The 22,959-nt window shown below is 39.5% G+C and overlaps 1 protein-coding gene across 8 annotated transcripts in view; it reads right to left on the reverse strand.

Annotated features, from left to right (window-relative positions):
• The window catches only part of RPGR (retinitis pigmentosa GTPase regulator), a 63,097-nt gene extending 55,415 nt beyond the window's left edge, over positions 1-7,682 (reverse strand). For 4 of the 8 annotated variants that reach the window (XM_053580539.1, XM_053580533.1, XM_053580537.1 and 1 more), the window contains exons 1-5: positions 7,544-7,682; positions 3,563-3,622; positions 3,213-3,338; positions 2,690-2,782; positions 942-1,004 (exon numbers count right to left, since the gene is read on the reverse strand). In XM_053580539.1, coding sequence (XP_053436514.1) covers positions 942-1,004; positions 2,690-2,782; positions 3,213-3,338; positions 3,563-3,622; positions 7,544-7,571 — 370 coding nt within the window. In that variant the 5' untranslated portion in view covers positions 7,572-7,682. Of the gene's footprint in view, positions 1-296; positions 444-941; positions 1,005-2,689; positions 2,783-3,212; positions 3,339-3,562; positions 3,623-7,543 lie in introns of those variants that run through there. The other 4 variants (XM_053580542.1, XM_053580536.1, XM_053580540.1 and 1 more) reach the window with 2 other exon arrangements.
• Positions 7,683-22,959: the final 15,277 nt, after the last annotated feature.

A 22,959-nucleotide genomic window follows, 5' to 3' on the forward strand; every position in this document is an offset into this window, starting at 1 on the left:
ACTTATGGGGGATTTCAAAAGATAAGAATATGAACAGGTGAGAGAAAGAAAAAAGATATTTCAGAAAGGGAAAACAATAAAGAAGTGAGGTGGTTGGGTACATACATATAGGTCTACTTCTGGACTCTATTCTGTTCCATTAATCTTTGTCCATCTTTTTGCCAGTAACATGATTAGGGTAGATTTACAGTGTGCCTTCAAATCAGGTAGCACTGGTCCCTAATTTTGTTCTTTTTCAAAATTGTTAGATTTCCTTTGTCAATTTCTACACACACATACACACACACACACACTACCTGTTTCAGATTTTGATTGGAATTCTGTTCCCTCAAATCAACAGCTTTTTGGATGGCTTCCACTCACTCTCAGTAAGAAAAGGTAAGAGCAAGAACAGGAACAACCAGCCCATAATGGTGTGCACATAGGGAAGGAGATGCTGTCCCCTGATTTAATACCAAAAAAAAAAAAAAAGAAGCTTTTCAGGTGGCGCCTGTGGTTCAGTGGGTAAGGTGCCAGCCCCATATACCGAGGGTGGTGGGTTCAAACCCAGCCCAGGCCAAACTGCAACAAAAAAATAGCCAGGCGTTGTGGCGAGCGCCTGTAATCCCAGCTACTCATGGGGCTGAGGCAAGAGAATCGCCTAAGCCCAAGGATTTGGAGGTTGCTGTGACTGTGACACCACAGTACTCTACCAAGAGTTAATAAGTGAGACTCAGTCTCAAAAAAATAAATATAAAAGAAGAAGCTTTTCCTTCAACCATTTAATGTTTATGTACACATTTGTGAAGGCAGAGTGTACTAACCATTTACATTTTTAAAAACTCCAATCTCAGTGTTGCAGTGAGGTACAGTTTCTATTAGTGTTACAAAGCTACATGTTACTGGAGTGAGACCTCAGTTCTCAGACTTGGGCAGGACGTTACATGGGCTAAATATGATACCTGTTGAAATTAGGGTGTGGGTCCTTCCACAGGCAGCAAATTTCACTTTTTCAGGTTTTAGAGCTAAAAAAATGTAAAAAAAAAATGACAATTACTGTATGGTAATGAAAATGATCAATAATCTGGGTCAAATGGTAACTTAGTGGTAGACATGAGATTTAAAAAGCAGATCTATATGATTCCAAAGTCAATGTTCTTAATTATTAAATCAGAGGTTTTGAGAACTGGATGTGCATCATAATAACCAGTGGAACTTAGGAAACAATACAGATAGCAGAGCCCCATCCCTAGAGAATCTAAGTCAGTGGGCCTAAGGTAAAGCCTACACATGTATATATTTTTAAAAACTCCACAGGCAATTAATATGTGCTGAGATCCACTGCATTCTATTATGGTGCCTCCTCACCAACCTGATCCACAACCTAACCTGCCATCACCATTATTAAGCTCACCTTCCAGCAAACTTGATGAAAAACTGTAAGACCAATATTCATTTGCATACATTCACATACCTAAGTTAAAGTTGTTCATTCAAATCTTCTAAGTGCTTGGCATAGGGGCTGCAAAGATGACTAAGCTAGAGTCCTTGGTCTCAAGGATCTCATAGCCAAGACAATACTGTTAGCTTCTCTATTAGATACTTGAAAGTAAAGATCGTGATCATTGTGAATACGCCAACATGTTTAGTAGACTGTGCCTAATAAATACTTTTTGATCTCATTGAAGACTTAAAAAGTCCTATAGCACTATCTATAAATAGCAATATGACAAGCTGCATTGAAATGTTGAGCTGAAATTTAAAATTTGGCAAGGAAGATAAAGAATAGTGCTCTTGTCATATCTTAAGAAATCTCCATTGCCCTCTCAAGTTCACTTGGTGTTCATAGGTTATACCCAGAGGCTTTGCACATAACAGCAAGAAAGCTTTGTATGGGTATTACACTTCCAATATTTTCCAGAACAACCCTGATTTCAAATATATTGTCCTGTTGCTCTATTATACCAGTATTAATCAACCCTTAGTCTCAAGTTTTGTTTAGTTCATGTACTCACTATACATAGCAAGATAAGCATGTTTTATAAAAGTAGCAACTAAACAGAAGCAGCATGTTCGTAACTCTACTAAATGAGACAGAGCTCAAAATTCTAACACATTGTTTGTTCTCTGTATACACAATAATAGTAATGTTTAAGTAGTTTTTTTTTTTTGAGACAGAGTCTCACTACGTCGCACTCGGTAGAGTGCCATGGTGTCACAGCTCACAGCAAACTCAAACTCTTAGGCTTATGCAATTCTTTTGCCTCAGCTTCCCAAGTAGCTGGGACTACAGGTGCCCACCACAATGCTGGCTATTTTTTTGTTGTAGTTGTCATTGTTGTTTTTAGTAGGCCCGGGCCAGGTTAGAACCCGCCAGCCCCAGTGTATGTAGCCAGCACCTTAACCACTGAGCGACTGGCACCAAGCCAATGTTTAAGCAGTTTTACAAACAAGCAAAAGAAAGGATATAATAATGTAGAATCATTACTTCCTTTGGGTTTAACATCAATGTGATTTTTAGAACAAACATATTAAAGTAATTCTGAATATCATATAAAAGTAAGCTAAGCGCTAATAATATTCAAGCAAATGTCAGAAAATAAAGAACTAAAGGCTTAATTACTTATGGCATTATAAACTACACAATCAATATAAAAGTACTTTTATATAGTTTAAGAATTAAAATGATAAATAAGAAATGACCCCAAACCTTTGATACATGTTGGCTTGTTGACAGGTGCCTTTGATCCTAATCCTAACTGGCCCCAGTTATTACTGCCAAACATGTAAAGCTTATTATTTCCTGGTGAGAGAGAAAAAGAAATAATAAATTAAAGCATTTTTCACTTAATGTAAGATGAAGTCATCATAAAGCATTAAAAAGCTACACTTAAAAATGTCATACCTTTCAAAGTTGAAACAGGTTACCTTGTCCATCTGTGTATAACCAGATGTATGAGGTATAAAAGAGTTTCTAAGATTATACAGGAACAGTTTTTTAATTATATTGAAATATATTTATTTCTATAAAGTTTTATGTATAGAACATATACACAAATATACTAGGCAAACTAAAAATTTAAAAGACCCTTTCGATGTATAAATTTGTGAAGAATTTTCTGGCAAAGTAAAAAAAATTCCTATATATCTTTAACATATTTAAAACACAGCACATCTATAGTATTTAGGATTATCGAAGTATTATTCTCCTCATTTAGGATTGTAATACTAACCTGTAACAATAGCACTATGTTCATCTCCACATGAAAGACATATAGGTGTATCACTTTTAAACCAGAATTTGCTGGGAATATTTTCAGCAAATTTAGTCTTTCCAAATGTAAACACAGCACCAGAATCTGCAAATATAAGATGGTTTCTATTTTACAACTTCTACTATGTTCAATGTTATAAAATACTTTTTTTGGCAATTTATCCATATCCAAACCCCTTGCAATGTTTAAGCCCTCCTTCTTCCACCTTAATTCAATCTTACTTCTCAGACCTCACTCTAGTTTGATATATGAAATCTACTTAATTGAACATGTATTATTCATTTACTGGTATAAAGAACTATACTTACCACAAGGAAGGCAGTTATCTGTTACTAATAGTTCTCTGTTACCAGGTGGACGTCTGCTCCCTGAAAAGAATTGGTACAATTCATGCACTATTTCCTCTGGATGACACCTTGTGGTCTGGCCCCCAACTAAGGGCTTTTCTCTACCCCCCCAGAAACAGGACAGTATTAATAGTTTCTTCATTAGAATCCTCAGGATATCCACAGGAAGAGGACATCTTTCTTTGGTTTTATTTTTCCAAGGAACCTCTAGTGTTGTCATGCAAGGGAAGGAATATTCTCCCAAAAGGTGAACTCTTAATTTCGCTATTGGTAATCCCAATTGATACCCATAAAACTAAAAGCAAGACCGAGAGAAACAAGTTATTCAAACACTACCCCTTTCATTTGCATTATGAGAAGCAGCTAGAAAAAAATAAATAAACATAGGCTTTAAAGGCGTACGTTCAAATTATCACACTGCTTGTAATTAGTTATATGATCCCAAACAGGTCACTTCACTGAGACTTAGATTCATCTTCAATAGTTATTTATGGTCTTTATTAGACTAGGGTATAGATAATAATATTCCTTTTTATATACCATGAACCCAACGGAGGTTGGCCAAATAAATGTACAATGTGTTGACGACTGTATAAACACGGGGCTATACCAATCTCATAGGATTGTTATAAGGATTAAATGTGATGACCTGTATAAAGAACCTAGTACAGAGCCTACATCTCCAACACACTAGCTCACAGCCACCTCTGCAACCCCTTCTTCTACCATAAGAGTTAGAAACAATCATTGGCTTCTCTGAACTATATAATCTGTATAATTTATATGGCAATTAATTATGCACTACCTAGCAAACTGTTACACAAATCTTTTTGTTGACCAATATTTTGTTTTCTCAACTACATTCTAAGGTTACTGGGACCATAGACTACATACACTACCCATATTGCTTAGGACAATGTAGTCCGTCAATAAACACTAGTTATTTATTAAGTCTGCTTTACTTTTCACACCGAAAAGTTCACCCTTACACACAGATATATTCATAACTGTTTTTAGGTCATCATAACGGTGAGGAGGATTTCAAATATAACTTTCAAGGCTTTTAATGTAAAAGACAGCATATTACCCAAGTCTTCAACAGAGAAGCATTTAAGCATCTCCTGAACATTCCTACCAAGAATTCAGAATAAACAAGGGATCAAGTACAAAATGAAAGGATCCTCTCAGTAGAGCTACTCAAAAACTTCATTACTCATGTACTGTAGCTAGTTAGAGATGTCTTTTTCTCTCTCCATAAATACTGCTTAGTAAATATGATTTTGTCTCCCAACACACCATCATGAAATACCCCATTCCTAGGAAACTGGGAAAGGGGGTTATCACTAGAGGAATGTTGAGATTTAGCACTCTTAAGTTAAGTCATTACCTGACCGAAGTAGTATTCACAAATTGATTTGGTCCTGTACCACTTTGAAGAGAGACCAAAACCCACTACCAGTTCCCAATAACCACTTAAATATTCACATACACCAAACAGGAGGCCAGATCCATCTTCAGAGGAAATACCAAGGAAGATGATCACATATAAAGAAACTAATCAGTACAAGAAATGAAAACTTAGTGAATGTAAGTATTAATAATAAATATTAATGCACAAGAGACTAGCCACTATGGAAAACCTTTTGAAAACCATTGTGAGCCACCTCGGTTCCAAATAATTGAAAGTGGGGAGGCCAGGACCTAAAATAGGCTCTGGATTTACCCAGAATCAATCATTTCAACTGTTTGGTCCTGGCTCCCCAGGAAACCTTCCCTGACACCCACAACCCAAGCCAGGACTTGTTGGCTCTGCTCTGGCCCAGTGGCATCTACTATTAAACTATATTATTATTTTGTTTACTTTCTCATATAGCTCACTAAACTGTTAACTCCAGGAGGCCAGAAATCTAACCATGTCCCAGCTAGGAGCATGGAAGAAAACATATATTTCAGGGAAGGTATATTCTGTTCAAACCTAGTGTTTTCTTTTTTCCAAAACGTTAGTTGAGACCCATTAGTTAGTCAGAAAATTAATTTAGTGGATCACGATTTTTATTTTTAAAGGAGAATATTATAGAAAAGCTCTGAGCACATTCCAAGTTGTTAAAACAGGTACTGCTTCATTAAACATCTATTTCTTTTCTTTTCTTTTTTTTTTTTTTTTTTTGAGACAAGGTCTCATTCTGTCACCCATGCTGGAGTGCAGTGACATGATCATGGCTCACTGCATCCTTTAAGTCCTGGGCTCAAAGCAATCCTCCCCATTAGCTGAGACTACAAGGGCGTGCCAGCACGCTCAGCTAATTTCCTTTAAAAAAGGTTTTGCAGAGCAGGGAGCGGGCACACCATAATCCCAGCCCTCTAGGAGTTCGATGTGGGGGGATCGCTTGAGCTCAGGAGTTCGGCCGAGACCAGCCTGGCAAGAGCAAGACCCCATCTCTACTAAAAATAGAAAGAAAAAAAAATAGCTGGGCGTTGTGGCAGGAACTGGTAATCTCAGCTACTGGGGTGGGGCAAGGCTAAGACGAGAGGATTGCTTGAGCCCAAGTCCTGTACCACTGAGGTTGCTGTGAGCTGTGATGACGTCACAAAACTACCCAGTGCAACAGAGACTCTGTCTCAAAAAAAAAAAAAAAAAAAAGGCTCGGCGCTATACCTCAGCGGCTAGGGCGCAGGCCACATACACGGGGGCTGGCGGGTTCGAACCCAGCCTGGGCCTGCCAACCAACCATAATAACTACAACCAAAAAAAACAGCCTGGCGTTGTGGCAGGCGCCTGTAGTCCCAGCTACTTGGGAGGCTGAGACAAGAGAATCTCTTGAGCGGTCAAGAGATTGGGGTTGCTGTGAGCGGTGACGCTACAGCACTCTACTGAGGGCGACATAGTGAGACTCAAAAAAAGTTTTTGGCAGCGCTCGTGGCTCAAAGGAGTAGGGCACCGGCCCCCATAAACCAGTTGTGGCGGGTTCAAGCCCGCCCCGGCCAAAACCGCAAAAAAAAGAAAGGTTTTTGAGAGACGGGGGTCGCCTCGCCATGTCGCCCAAGCTGGTCTCGAACCCCCAGCCTCAAGTGATCCCCCCGCCTCAACCTCCTGAAGTGAACCAAACGCGGTACCCAGTGCAGTACCCGGTCACACTGCCAAATATACATCCCGTCTCTACTAAAAGTAGAAAAAATAGCCGGGCGTTGTGGCGGGAGCCGGTAGTCCCTGCTACTGGGGGTCCGGGGGGTGGCTAAGGCAAGAGGATCGCTCGAGCCCAAGAGTCTGAGGTAGAGGTGAGCTTGATGACGTCACAGCACTACCCAGGGCGACAGAGACTCCGTCCCCCCCAAAAAAAAAGTTTTGTAAAGACGGGGGTCGCCTTGCTATGTCGCCCAAGCTGGTCTCGAACCCCCAGCCTCAAGTGATCCTCCCGCCTCAACCTCCCAAAGTGAACCGAATGTGGTACCCGGTCAGAATGCCAAATATATTTCTAACTATAGAACTCAGAGGGAAAAAATCTAGAAAAAATAAAGAAAAACACGCCCTAAAAGTTCCATCTCCCCCCACCTTACTTCATCCGATTTGTTTCCTCTATTCCCTTTTACCTCGTATCCCCGAGTCACCCACTCTTTACATTTAATACTTTAGCGAGTCCTGCGGACCGCCAAGTCTGAAGTACTTTGAAAAATTTGCCGAAGTAAAAAGTGCCCTTGCCTTCAAGAAACTTGTCCAAAGATTAGCTTTTTTACAGTAAAGCTCCTTCCCCGGCGTCCCATACCATCCTTGCAGCCGTCTCCCCTAAGTATCGGCGGGGGCGCGGCTAAAGCTCCCCTCCCAGTCCGGCCGCCAAGGCTCGGGCCTATCCCCGGACAAGGCCGGCCCACAGGCGGGGCCTGGCCGCCCTCCGGCCCGTGGACCCTCCCTCCCGGCCCGCCGCCACCGCTTCAGCAGTTACTCACCCGGCACCAGCTCCTTGCGCTCCTCCATGCTGAGAGGGTTACAGGAAACCTGTACCTGGGTCAAAAGTGTGACGGGGGAGAGTCGGTAGGGCCTAGAACAACATCTCAGCCCCGACGCCGGCCGCGAAACCCCCCCAGATTCCCATAGGGACGCTCCGGGCCTCTACTACTACAGCGCGCCGGGCAATCAACAAATAACCGCTAGGGGCAACGGAGGCGGAGCGTTGGAGCACGAGGCCTTGGGGCGGGGCGCGGAGGCTGGGCGACGGTTGCTGCGCAGGCGCAGACGCCGCGCGCGAGGTGGTAGAGACCGCGCGCCCTCTAAAGGCCCAGAGTAGAGGGGCGGCCACGTGGGACTGTGATGGTTCAAAGTGCGCAGGCTCGTGCTGATAAGATCTTGGCGCCGCAGTGAACGGCCGCCAAGCGACTAACGTCACAAATCTAGTGAACTCTCGCGCGAGCTGTGAAACGTGATCAAATGACGACACGCAGTTATTATGCTAGTAGTAAAGGTGACCAACTGTAGCATTAAATGACACAGGCACTATGCTAAACGCTTTATTTTGTTTGTTTCTTTTTTTTTTTTAACTTAGCTTTCACTTGAAACAATGCCTTATATCCTAAATGTCATTTGCATCCCCAGTATCTAAACCAAGATCTGGCATATTTATTGAATGAATGCGTACCATTACAACCCTGAAAGATGTTTAATGTCATCCCTGTTTAAGGATGTGGAGATGATACAGTGGGAGAAATGGAGTTCACTTCAGTTAGTCCAGCCTGTAGTCACACACAGGGATTCACCAACAGCCCAATTAAGAATTTGCTCAGCTAGTCAAAACTTAGTTTCCCATTCGTTTACACTTGGACATCATAAAATGAAGAGACAAAAATCCATTTTCCAGGATGAGTAGATTTATGTAGTATGAGGTCTAGAATCAGACAAAGCTGCATTCAGGGATACCTGGATTACTTTTGTGTAGTAGAGTGTGTTTCCAACTATTTCTCAGGAAGTTTGCATTAAAATTGGAGGGGATATTAAAATACCCATTACAAAAATAATCATTTACTTGCAAAGCAAATTGGGGGTTACTAAGGAAGTGTTTAACTAGGAGCATTGACCTGGTATGGGAGGTTAAGAAAAGCTTATCTGAAGAAAAGAAATTAAATCTAAGAATTGAAAAAGGAGAAGCTGGGAGGCGTCAGAGAGCTCTAGGGAGAGAGTAAACTGTATGCTAAATCTCCTTCAAAGTTTGTCTCTTTCTAGTAGCTCAAAGAGGTGACGTCAGTTCCTGGAAATTTGGCAGTGTCTTATGCCTGTTAAGGATCTGAGATTTTATTCTAAGGATAATGGAGAACCACTGAGAGGTTTTAATCAGTGGAGTGACAGGACACGATGAGTTATATGGGTTCCTGAAATCATTCTGCCTTGCCTGGCTGCTTTGTAGACAATAAATTGGAGCAGTGAGCAGAGTTCTTCAGAAGCTATTGCAGAATTTCAGACAAGTGGTCAGGCTGGTTTGGAGTACAGTTCATTGACACCAAGAGGAGGAGGCATATTTGAAAATACTTTATTGGTAGATTCAAGAGCTGATAGTGTCTGATTGTTGACTCCTAGATAGTCCTGGACTGTCAAATAGCTCTTAGAGCACCAGTGAAGAAAGAGTCTGAGGTTATTTTGAATAGGATTTGCTATTCATTTTAAATGCATCATAATTGTTACCATGGGAAAAATGAGAATTTTTAAAGATTTACTTTCATTATGATATGGTTTGTTTTTATTTCAAATACAGTAAAGCACATTTTGGTGCTGAGTGCCCCCAAAGGTATTAATGTAGCCCTACTCTCAGGTTTCCAACATAAACAGGAGAGTGGTGCCATTTACTAAGACGTGGAACACTGAGGAAGGAACAGGTGAGGCTGGAGTTAGGTAGGTGGGGTGAGGGGAACATGATGAGTTCAGCCTTAGGCACACTAAGTCATCAAAATGGAGGTGCTGAACAGAAGCCCCAGATGAAGGCACGTATTAGACTCAGGAATGCCTGAGTCTATGTGGTATTAGCAGGCTTGAGAAGTGGAAAGACTTGGTGAAAGACTGGAAAGAAACTATAGAAAGGGAAGACAAAAGAGGATAGAATAGGTAGTAGTGAAGAATGCCAAAATTTAACAGCCCTGCAAAAGATGATGAAGCTGCAAAGGACATAGAGTGGCCAGAGAGGGAGAGCCTATGGAACCATGTTTCAACAAGAGGGTATGGTCATTGGTGTCAAAAAAATTAAATAAGTTGAGAATAAAATGCCCCCCCCCGAATATAAAGCCATCATTGGCCGTGCTGGAAAGGGCTGTTTGGTGGAGAGCTGGAAGAAGAAACAATTTTGGAGTAATTGGTAAATGGGAGAAGCTGAAGGAATAATTAGGGTGAAAGCTTTAGAGATAAGAGATAAAGATGGCGTAGGAGGTGAGGGGAAAGTGAGGTGGATGGAGGGCTGGGTTAAACTTGGAGAGACTCAAGAATGCTTAAGAGCCAAAATGAATAGATGAGGACAGAGTGCAGATCTGGGAGAGTGAAGGAATAATCAATAATGTGAGGCACATGGAGATACTCCTTAGGTAAAAGGAGAGAGAACACTTCTAGCATAATAGGAGGAGAGAATGACCACCTTTGACAGTATACTATTGATATAGGTGGTACATCTTTATCTACTCTTGAGCTATATGATTTAGCACTATATCACATATATCATGTATCTATATGGTTATGCTACAACCTTAGAGCATATATGTCATATAATATTTGATAATGCTATCATCTATCTCAGAAGGTTGTGAGACATTAATACATGTAAAACTTAGAGCTTGGCACCTGGAACAGTGTAGTACTCAGTACTATTAGCCATTACTAATACAGAAGAGTCGGCTGTGCTCGCTGTATTAGCCAGTGTAATCCATGCAATGCTGCAATGCAAACAACACCCAAATCTCAGTGGCTTAACACAAACAAAGAAGTTTCTTTCTCACTAATACTACATGTCCAGTATGGGCTAGTGGGGGGATCTGTTCCACCTGGCCATGTACAGGTTTAGCCTACTGATGGAGGTTCAACCACACTTTTTGCCACTCATGACCTTTGTGGTTGCTGGAGTGTGGCCAAAGGGAGAAGAAGTGGAAAATTAAATGTTTCAGGCCAAAAGTGACATGTTTCTACTCCTCACAACCCATTGGCAAGATCCAAGGGCTATGTGTCTCTAAATACACAGGGACTGGGAAATGTGGGAGAATCCATGGACATTCAGAGAGTAGTAAATACCTCTGTGCAATCCCTGCAGCCTGATGGTTTCAGCCTGTGGAGTCACCTCCCTCAGGTTGGAGAAGGCAGGGCCTTTTAAGGCATAATTTTGTAACTCTCAGCTCTTTTTGCACCCCCTTCATGTGTGGCCAAACATTCACATACTTCTCAGGAAATCATGTTGATACACTGAAGTCATCACACATCTGACAACATATATAAGTCTTGGCAATTTCCTCTATTAATTTTAGTTGTCATTCATTTCTGGAGTATTTTGTGTCAGCTAAAAATAGTGGCATGTATTAACAAGGAAAACATTTGATGGATCATGCTTCCTAACTGATTTTTTTTTTCTTGACAGCATTCACCAACACATCCAAGGCTTGCATTTTTAGTTACATTATAATACAGTTGCTATTGCTGTTTATTTCTCCATTTGGAATCAGAAACAGGTGTGTCTTTACTTTTCAGACTTCACTGTGAAATCCCATAGACATCTAAATTTACAAAACAGATTCTAATAATTTCTCTGATCTCTGATTTTTTTTTAGTGCACCTCTAGGATATACAAATTGAGGACTGTTAAGTCCAAAGCCAGGAAGTTTTATGTATAAAGAAAAAGAAACAGAAGACAGGTGGGAACTGTTGTGATATTTATTACCCAAGAGAGGAAATTTTGCACTTTTGTTCTTTCTTAATTATCTAATCCAGTATTTAAAAATCTTTAATGTGCATACAAATCACCTAGTGATCTTATTAAAATTCAGAATCTGATTCCACAGGTCTAGGGTAGGCATAGGAAATGTGCATTTTTAACACATTCCTTGCTGCTTCTGCTACTGGTGATGGCCCACAGATCACATTTTATATAGCCATGGAAAGGCATAAAAACTAGTCCATAGATGCCATAGGAAAAAAATATGATAAATGTGATTATAGACAATTAACAGACAAAGGATCTAGTATTGAAAATATTGTGTAAAATACCAATAAATCAATAAGAAAAAGATAATAAAGATAAGAAATAAATAATAGGAAAAGGATATCATCTCACAGAAATAAAAATCCAAATGGCTGATAAACATATAAAAAGATGTTCAGCCTTACTGGAATAAGAGAAATGCAAAATAAATTAATAATGGGATAACATTTTATACTTATAAGATTGACATTAAACATATTATTAATAATTTTACATGATTTGAGGTACTTACACAGGAGGTATCCTGACAAAATGATTTCTGGTGAAATTAGCAAAACTATATTAGAGAATAATTGGCCAAAACTAAAGTCGAAAAGATAACTTGTGCCCAAAAGACATACACGAGGATGGTAATAGCAGCATTGTTAATCCTAGAAAAAAGTGAAAATAATTTAAATGTCCATGAGTAAAGGAGTGGATAGACTGTTTATTTACACAGCAGAATATCATATAGCAGTTAGGATTAATGAACCATTTTTAGGTGTATGAGCATGAAGAATTCTCAAAAACTTAATATTGAGAGAAAAAATAAAATTACAAAATGATGTGTATATGATATTATATTATCTAAAAAGTGAACACATGGGCTCGGCGCCTCTGGCTCAAGCAGCTAAGGCGCCAGCCACATACACCTGAGCTGGTGGGTTGGAATCCAGCCCAGGCCCACCAAACAACAATGACAGCTGCAACGAAAAAATAGCCTGGAATTGTGGCAGGCGCCTGTAGTCCCAGCTACTTGGAAGGTGGAGGCAGGAGAATCGCTTGAGCCCAGGAGTTGGATGTTGCTGTGAGCTGTGATGCCACAGCACTCTACCCAGAGTGAGAGCTTGAGGCTCTGTCTCAAACAAACAAATAAAAAGTGAACACATGGACAATAGAATATTTTATATATATATATATATATATAAAATGATCATTCACAGGAATGAATAATCCACATGAGGGAGAGTCATTTCCTCCAAAACAGAAGAAAGGGTAAAGGATAAATGGTGAAACTTCATAAGTACCTGTAATGGTTCACTTCTTTAAGAAGAAAAGAGTTCTTTCCAAGCAGAGTAGTAGATGTGTGACTGTTATTATTTCCTGTACTTTAATTCACAATTGAAATATTATTAATTAGAAATAACTTTTTGGGCACGCCTGTGGCTCAAAGGAGTAGGGCACCGGGCCAGAGGTGGCAGGTTCAAACCCAGCCCTGGCCAAAAAATGCCAATAAATAAATAAATAAATAACTTTTCTTTTTAAGTTGACTTGATTGAGGCATAATTTACATAAAATAAATGCACCCATTTTAATTGTGGGCTTTGATGAGTTTTGACAATTATATATGCCATGTTACACCGCTGTAAGTACATACATTAACCCATTGAATCCTCTCAAAACTCTCCCCATTTTATAGCTGAAGACACTGAAGTACATAGAGATTAATTGACTTGTTCAAGTTCAAACAGCCATTAAGAGATGAAGTCAGGATTTGAACCCATATCTGTCTTTCTACAGAACCCTGGCTCTTACAAATATGCTATCTGCCTATTGAGGAAAAGCCAAAATATATTAGGAAGTAAAAAAGAAGATCCTAGTTCATACTCATCATGAACAAACTGGTTACCTGTTGATTACTGTGTAAGTTTTAAGCATAGAGTAGTAATGATTGTGTCCCTACATTGGGTTTGTTGTATTATCAGATACCTGAATTGGGCCTTTTACCTACCTTATTCCTATAAAAATATTCTGGAAAGTTCTATTTCAAAATATATCTGCAAACTCATTATGTCTCTCCAACTCCATTATTAGTTTCCAGTTCCAAAACACCATCAGCTCTCATTGGACTATTGCCATCACTTCTAATTGACATCCTTACTTCCACCCTAACACTATTCACAGCCCAGGATCTTTTTAAAGGCCTAATCTGTTCTTCCCTTTCTCAGTACCTTGCAATAGCTTTCTTGCTCACTCAAAATAAAAGTCAAAGTCCCAACAATAGCCTACAGGATTCTGCATTATCTGGTTCTTTAACTCGCCGAACTCATCTCCTACCCTAAACCTGCAAGCAAGAAATTGCTAAATCACTTTAACTATGTTAGTGATCTGTGAATCTACTAGAAAATATTGCAACAGGATTCAAACCTAGTTTTATTTTATGTTAATGGCTGGACTCCCTCCATTACACCATGTTCTAACATAATAGTGATTTTTTTTTTACAGTAATGTAAGCATTTTTTTTTTTTTTTTTGTAGAGACAGAGTTTCACTTTATAGCCCTCGGTAGAGTGCCGTGGCATCACACCGCTCACAGCAACCTCCAACTCCTGGACCTAGGCAATTCTCCTGCCTCAGCCTCCCGAGTAGCTGGGACTACAGGCGCCCGCCACAACGCCCGGCTATTGTTTTTTTTTTTTATTATTGTTTTTTTTTATATAGACATAACTTAGATATCCAAGTGAGATGTTTCCCCTTACTTGGGAGGTCACATAGCTTAGCTTTGCTGTGATTGCTAAGAATCTTCTCTAATACTTCTTTTGGAAGCGATGCCAGACCTTGGGGTATTTTCTGTTAAAAAGCTGGAACATATTCTTCTTAGTAAAGTATCTCAAGAATGGAAGAAAAAGTACCCAATGTACTCAGCCCTACTATGAAACTAATTTAGGATTTTCACATGAAAGCTATAACCCAGTTACAACCTAAGAATAGGGGGAAGGGAGAAAGGGAGGGGAGGGAGGGGGGAGGTGGGTAGAAGGAAGGGGATTGGTGGGATTACACCAGCGGTGCATCTTACAAGGGTATATGTGAAACTTGGTAAACGATCTGTGAAGCTAGTGAATGATGCCCCATGATCATATCAATGTACACAGCTATGATTTAATAAAAAAATAAAAAAAGCCACTTCTGTGAAATCCTATAATTCTGTGGGGGCTGGAACAGCATCTCTTGCTTGATTGAAACTGACTAATGAGAAAGGTACCTGTGGGCTGGAACTTTTTAACTTGAGATAAAAAGGGAAAGACCAAGCCAGTTGAGGAGAGCAGCCATTTCAAATTCTTCTATGCCCGTTAGCTTTGCTGTCTAAATAAAAGCCTTTTTCCACTTAAATAGGGTATTTGGGTGCTCTTTCTCCCCACTGGGCCTCATCTTCCTGCAACATTGTTACATACCAGATATTGGTCTAAGCACTCTATGTATTAACTCTTTAAATTTACATATTACAAAAGAGAAAACTGAGGTATGGTTGGGTTAATTTACCCAAGGTTTCTCAGTTAAAATGTGATAGGGCTGGTATTTGAACATAGTCTGGTTCCAGAATTTATGTTCCTAACAACTACACTCTACTGCTTCTAGAAAAGCATAGAGCAGCCATCTTCATACTTTGTACATTACGCATCCTCATTTATAATCGACCAAAAGCCAGAAGACAGGAGAGCTCGTTGATGTAGTCCATACAAATCACCTTTCTGAGTAGGCGTATGTGCTGCCAGAGCAAGCACAACCTTTCCTGAGCAGGTATCTAACACTTGAGGCTATCAGCTGGTACTCAATGACAAGATCAAAGAATGAGGCTCAAAAAAAAAAAAAAAAGGAAAAGAAAGGACAGAGATCTCTGGGAAGACTACTCAGCAGAAGCAATATATGTGTATTTACATATTTATATGCATGTACTACTGTAAACACACACACAATTATTTTATTTTTAAGACTCTGTCTCTTTGTTGCCCTCAGTAGAGTGGTCTGGCGTCATAGCTCACAGCAACCTCAAACTCGTGAGCTCAAGTGATCCTCTCGCTTCAGCCTCCAGAGTAGCTGGGATGCCTGGCTATTTTTAGAAATGAGGTCTACTCTGACTCAGGCTGGTCTTGAACCTGTGAGCTCAAGTAATCCACCCTCCTCTGCCGCCCCCAGTGCTACGATTACAGGCCTAATTTTAAGAGGTTTGATAAAAAATAAACATAATGAAAAGTTCTATTATTTGTTTTGCTCCACCAAAATAGATCGCCTTAAGTATCTCCAGGGGAAACACATCCTAATTTAGAGAGTAGGTTTGGGATAGCATGGCATGGAATTCAAGATTTATCACATATTACCTTAATAATCTGGACAATTTCCCTGTTCTTTGTCTCTTAGTTTTCATCTGGTAAAACAGGAAAATAACTCCTAATTTGCAGGAAGGTTGTGTGTTTTAAATGTGATGTGTATAAAACCTATAGTGTCCATTTTTCAGCGAACTCTATATATATTACTTACTTTCCCTCATCGTTTCAAGTCCCATTACTGGTGTTTCACAGTTGGTTTTTAAAGTTTCATTACTTTGTACATACTCTTACGATTAAGCTGGAGGCAGTCTTGCAGTTAAACCTTGGTGCATCTAGGTGGAGCCAGATTAATAGCTTTTTCATGATGCATCATTCCAAACATGGCCGCAGCTGTGTCTCTCTGTCAGCAAAGAAAACAAGGGAGGTGACAGCTGGAAGAACCTATGTGCATTTCACTTTGTGCAAAGCACTGTAGGAATTGGGAGGGAGGGAGCAAGGAGGGAACTTAATGACTATCATTTAAAAATGAATGGCTCAACTGTTTAACAATTGTGTATCTATGAACAGAAGCTCCCCTTTATATCAGCTGATTGTCATTGCCCTCTGACTAGGAATCAGGCTTGAAAACTCTGAGTATATTTTGAGCCATTTTTATTTGTGCCTTTCCATGGGTGACTTTTTCCTAACAGGGTCCTTTGAAAACAGTCAATCTCATTTACTACTGTTTACTGAAAATTTCACCTTTGATCCCAACTCTGAGCTTTTGTTCTTTATCTTCCTCTTAGAAGGCTAAGTCTGTTGGGTTTCTTTAGAACGAAGTCAACCAGAGAAGGAATTTTTTTGTGTGTGTGTGAGACTCAGTCTCACTTTGCCACTCTTGGTAGAATGCCGTGGTGTAATAGCTCACAGCAACCTCAAACTCTTGGGCTTAAGCAATTCTCTTGCTTCAGTCTCCCAAGTAGCTGGGACTATAGGTGCCCACCACAATGCCTAGCTTTTTTTTTTTTTTTTTTTTTTTTTGCAGTTTTCGGCTGGAGCTGGGTTTGAAATCCACAACCTCTGGCATATGGGGCCGGCACCCCACTTCTTTGAGCCACAGGTGCCACCCTGCCCAGCTATTTTTTTAGAGAGGAGGTCTCACTCTTGCTCAGGCTAGTTTTGAATTCCTGAACTCAAGCAATCCACCTGTCTTGGCCTCCCAGAGTTCTAAGATTAGAGGCATGAGCCACCACACCCAGCCAGAAGGAATGTATTTGAAAGCATATCAGTCAGGTTTCCAACTAACAGATGATATTCTCTTATTAGGATAATTTGAAAAGAGTTTATTTACAAAGGAAATAATCTTAAAGGATTAGAAAGGGGTTAGGGCAAGCGCAAGGTACAGTGAAAGGACCCAGGGCTATCAGCTTTGGAATTATTACTATCCCCTGGCCAAAGCAGGGGTCCTCAAACTTTTTAAACAGGGGGCCAGTTCACTATTTCTCAGACCACTGGAGGGCCGGGCTATAGTTTAAAAAAAAAAAAAACTATGAACAAATTCCTATGCATACTGCACATATCTTATTTTGAAGTAAAAAACAAAATGGGAACAAATACAATCACACCGCGTCACGTGTCCCGCGGGCCGTAGTTTGAGGATCCCTGAGAAAGTTTATTAGAACTTGGAAGGAGAAAGACTAGCATAGAGTAGCTCACTTTGAAAGGGATAGTGAATTTCTATTGAGAAGCAAGTTGATCTTATAAGGAGGAAACCATGAAAATAAATATTCTCACTTCACTCTACTCCCTCCCTTCACTCTACTGCTGGGATTCTGTTGGCTAAACCCAAGCAGAAGATAAAAGACATGAGAACTCATTGATATAGCTATTCAAATCAGCTTTCATAGGTATATATCAGCTGATGCACAGAACCAGTGGAAAGATTGGGAAATGAAGCTCAGAAAGAAAAAAACAGATCAAGAAAGGCTACCCAGTAGTAGAAATCTGGCTAGGACACATTGCCAGATGCTACTGATTTCACCATACTTTTAATCTCTTTGTTCCCTTATCTTTCCTTTACAGTCTTGAAAATAAAGTCCCAGGTGGGAACATCTAATTGGCTGAAGCTAATTCACCTACCCATACCCGCTTTGTCAAAGGGAAGGGAGAGAAAATACTGCCTGCTATTGGCTTCCCTGGTGGGAACTAAGTTGCTGCCTTCTATAAAGACTCACACAATTGGAGATTTCTAGAAACAAAGCAACTCTCTGTTTCCTCTAAAAAAAAAAAAGGCAAATCTTTATTAACCAATGACCTTCTGAATCTTTACTAATCTTTGACAGTAAGAATATCACACAAGAATGCAGAGATTTTTTTTTTTTATTTTTAGTTCTCTGCCTTTTCTCCCTCATTTTTTTCCCCCTTCATTTCCTGACCTTAGGAAAGTCCCTTTACCTCTCTAGATCTTTGTGCAAGACAATAGGACTAAGATCTCATATCTAGTTAGGAATTCAAATGCTAAGCAGTCAAAAAACATATACAGGCCCACCAAACGGAATGCCCTAGTCAATGTTTTCCTGGAACACCTAAACCTCTTGGATTGTTGATACCTAATATTCTCTGAAGATGCATTTCTCTCAATACTATGTTGTTTTTTCTCAGCTGCTATTTATATAGGAAACATTTACAATTATGTCCTTCAAATGCAACATAACTTTTTAAAAACAGAGTAATTATAAATAGATAGAAGAATTTCCTCCTGGTGTGCATTCACATGGGGCATCAATATTCGTATCCTCTGCGATGTCCATTTGCAATTTTCTCAAATATGAGAAAAGACTTGTCTCCAGTCTTAACCTTTTCCCTTTCATGTCCCTAATCATCTAGCCAAATCTTTAACCACTGCTCATGAATTCGTATAGGTTCGTGCCTCAGGTCTTCTCTCCCTCCAGGTAAAATTAGTGAGGTGCATTGCATGAAGGTTTGCTTACTAGGAGTATTTAACATATTCACTCCCTGGATTTAGCAGAGCTGCTCAATATACAATGAATCTTAAATTACATTTCTCATCCTTCATCAAGCATCCTTGTACTCTATTTCCATATACACTTTAACAGAGTTTTCCCAATATAAACTAGAAATTTGGAAATTCTTTGGCCTTTTCTTGCTTTTGACTTTGTTACTGCCACTCCACCTAGGGTCATGCTGAAATCTGACAATCTTAGGAAATAATAAAGGAGGGAGGAGGAGGAAGAGAACTGGGTTCATCTTGAGAGGTAACTCCCTCAGGTAAAAAAGCATCTTCAATCAAGGAAAGAACAGTTTCTTCAGAGAAGGCAGGAGATATTTCTTAAGCTGGCAAGGGAGATTTAATGAGAATTAAGGGTTCAGAATGCATAGGTCCTCTAAATCCTCTCATATATTTTTCCTGTCAATTTTCCAGCTTTCAATCTAACCCAGATAAAGCCACAATCTGCACCTAAGAAACCTATCAGGGCTGTGAATACTACTGACATGGAGATTCATTAGCACACAGAATCAAACCAAAGTCTGAATTTATCTTTGACCATCTCAGATCTGCTGAGGCAAATGACTTTTTTGCCATTAAACTATTTATTGTAAGAAGAAGCTACCTCATCAGCTGTCATTGAACTTCTCATACCCTTCATAATATTCTCCTTGAATTATTCTCTCAATGGAGATTCCAGGTGACCGTAGGCAACTGTTTAATAAGCTGTTTTCCCCCATGTTTCTAAGGGGGAGTTTAACTGTCAATCAATCCTGATTTTATCAATTTTCCCTAAGGGTCAGTTGCCTGCAACTTACTTTGCAATGTCAATTTCTGAATCAGACAGCTCTTAGGGGAAAGAGGATTTAGTGGGAAAACCTCAGGGAACTCATAGAGTTAACAGAAAGTCTAAAGAAAAATGTTTGGGCAAAGGTGGAAAACTAGGAAGGGGAAGCAGCCAGAGATGGCGTTAGGATATGGCTGCTGACTTTGCAGTAGTCCACAGCCACCTTTTGACCTAGTCACTATGGCAATACCTTGCTAGCCACTGAACACAGCCAGGACTATTGGTCAGTAACAGCATGGTAAATCTTATCTCACTGACTCTTCTTTAGTCCTTCAAGATTTAAAGCCCCAGGTGGGAGGATCCCCTGGATCAGGTGCCCAAGACCTTGCTGTGCAGGGTGTGGAGAAAGAGAGTAAGACTTTACACAAGACTCACAGTGGGATCTGAGGGAGGAGGGTGTTGATGCCAGGCAATGAAAACTCCTTCTTTTCTTTCCATCAGAAGTAGAATGAGCTTTCACCAGGAATCCAGAAGTTGTTTTCTATTTCTCACTCTAACACTTGCTTTCTCTATTTCTCCCTGCTTTACCTTATTTTGAGAAAGTTAGACTAAGAAGATATTCAGGGTCCATCTATGTCTAACACTTTGTGATGTCAGACCTCTCAATAATCTAGCAAGAAAGGTGGTATGCTTAAAGACCTTAATAAATGTGTAGTATAAGATCTTTCCTTTAATGAGTAGATTAATGATTTAAATGATCATTTTTGACCCTGTTTCTCATTGAATGTGAAACTTCCACATACTTGATAGTCTACATATTTATAGAATTCCCCTATAATATTAAAAATAGAAGCATTTTACCTTACTTGCCTTTTGACAATTTATATTGATTTTAATAGCTTCCTCAGTAACCCACCCCACCACCCACAAAGTTAAAATACGTATAAAAATCAAGGTGAACCTTTGGGAGAACAGTGATAAAAGAAGTTGATATTCCAGGAGGCCTTAGGGTCTTATCAAGGCTGATGCATCAATTTTCCTTTGAATTTCTTATCTATCTAATTATTTCACCACTTTGATTAAATTAAGCTAAAATTGGTATTGATGAAAAGAGAAAGAATAATCAAAGAAGCAGATAAGCAAATAATTGAACCCAAATAACTTTTAATTACACTCTCTTAATAAAGTTAAGGAATAGTGTCAGGTGCCAACATCACTTTGTCAAATCAAAGGGCAATGTTGGTATAAGAAAGAAAATAGCACAAAATGTTCTGAAAATTGTAGTAAATTTAAAAATTGTGAAACACATTTACATAAGTTGGTTCAAAATAACCTTGAATCCTAGGTCAAGAATATGTTTAGGCCCTCCCATGAAAACCCATTTTTTTTGTATCTCTTCATATAAGAAATGGTGGGCTTCCAGGTATGGCAGTTACATCCAGCAAGTTTAAAATGCTGTTCCACTTGGAATTATAATGTGAAAACTAACAAATAGCCTTTAGTTTCTTCTAAATTCAGTAATGCATTCGCCCTTTATCCCCTTTCAAATACATCGTTACCTGGATTATTTATCCTCTTGGTCTAGTGTCCCGTTGCTATGACACATGGTACCTAAGAACAAATACCTGGTAGTGATATAAAATAACAAATTCAAGCAAAAGAGATATGAATAGCACATTTGTTGTAGAAGAAGATTCTGGAGGTGGCATCATTGAAACCCAAAGGTAATCTTGATGGCATTATTATCTCATACAGATTTTGCAAAAGGTACTGCTGATGTCTCCAGAGTTATTCTGTGTTCTATTGGTTGAGAGAATTTACATTAGGAAATGACTGAATTGTTTTCATGCCCCTTGTTGCTTTAAATGAACAGGCATAATTGTAAAATTTAACTGACAAAGGGAGTGGTGGCCATGGGAGTGAAGAGATTTTATGATCCATTTTTATTATACTTCTTTATTACACTGGAAGGCAATAATCACCCTTGGCATTTATAAAGTCCTTTGTATTTTTGAAGTACCTAAAAATCATTGATTACTTTATATCATTTCCATCTTAAATAGGATAGGTTGGTTAGCCTGACAGGGTCACAGAAAGACAATAAAAGATTAGAAAATTGAAATGTTAGGCAGTTGAAGTATTGAAGGAGAATAAAGTTCCTGATTTTCATATCATTTAGGGGGAAAGGAAAAGAAAAAAGAAGAAAACACATCATAGATCATTACTGTATTTATTTTCTTACTTTTGATTAGTTTAGAGGATAACAGTGTGATTTGAAATCACATTTTTAATACAACTCCAGAGAGTAGATGGAAAGAAGTCCAGCACCTCAACAGTTTTATTTCTGGGGAGGTGACTAAGCCAACGCAACTGGGCCAAGGGTGGTAGCTCTCACTACATGTACTGATGGTAGTAATTAACAAGCCATCGTTTATTAAACATTGATCCGGGTACTCTACTACCATCCTCCACATCCATTATCACATTTCATCCTCATAACATATCCACAAGTGGGAGCTGCTAGTACCACTAGTTAGCAGAGGAGGCAATTGAGGCTTAGAAAGGATGAGTAATATGTTCAGAATAAACAGCTCTCCAACCTATAACTGACTCAACACTTGGATTAATTCTCCTTATATTGCTTCCCAGATGATTTGATTATTTCTTAATGGTAGTACATTGCATAACAATCCAAGGTAGTCTGGGAATCCATAAACTATAAATGGTTCCCTTGGAGAAATGGTGCTGAACTCTAGTTGAAGAACTCTGGAGGAAGAAATCAGTAATAATAAGCGTCTAGCCTCCATTACCTAGGCTCCAAATATTCAACAAAATCCCAGGAAAAGGACTTGTTCTCTTTCATATTGAAGATAAGATTCTCATAGTCTATCTTCCAGACCCATCTTTACAGGCCACAGAGTTGTCACCAATGGAGCATCCTTAAGAGAAGAAGGCTATGTTTAACCAGTAGCTTAAGGTGAGGGCAGAGCCCTGGCTTAGTAGATGTGGCCTTAATAAAACAATCAAGAGCAGGTCAAGAGAACTTCAAAAATAGGTTCTGGAGTGGAGGCAACCACAAGGACAATTGCGGGTTTCACCAAGAACTAGGAATGGTCAGGGAAGGCATTCACCAAGTAATGACTTTTGAGACTAGCACAGACATGTGTCCTGGGCTTGAGGGGAGAACCTTGACATGGAAATTATTACTGATGCAGTGCTTCTAAACTAAGTCAGAGTCAGCAGGAAGCACTGTCAGTCATTTCTCAGGGCCTCCAGCCCTCAGAGCCTGTAAGTATTTGGTAGTCCCAGGGAGCATCAGGATGACTGCTGAACTTTGAACCTCTGTGATTT

The sequence above is a fragment of the Nycticebus coucang genome, chromosome X (genome assembly GCF_027406575.1).
Source record: "Nycticebus coucang isolate mNycCou1 chromosome X, mNycCou1.pri, whole genome shotgun sequence".
Taxonomy (NCBI): domain Eukaryota; kingdom Metazoa; phylum Chordata; class Mammalia; order Primates; family Lorisidae; genus Nycticebus; species Nycticebus coucang.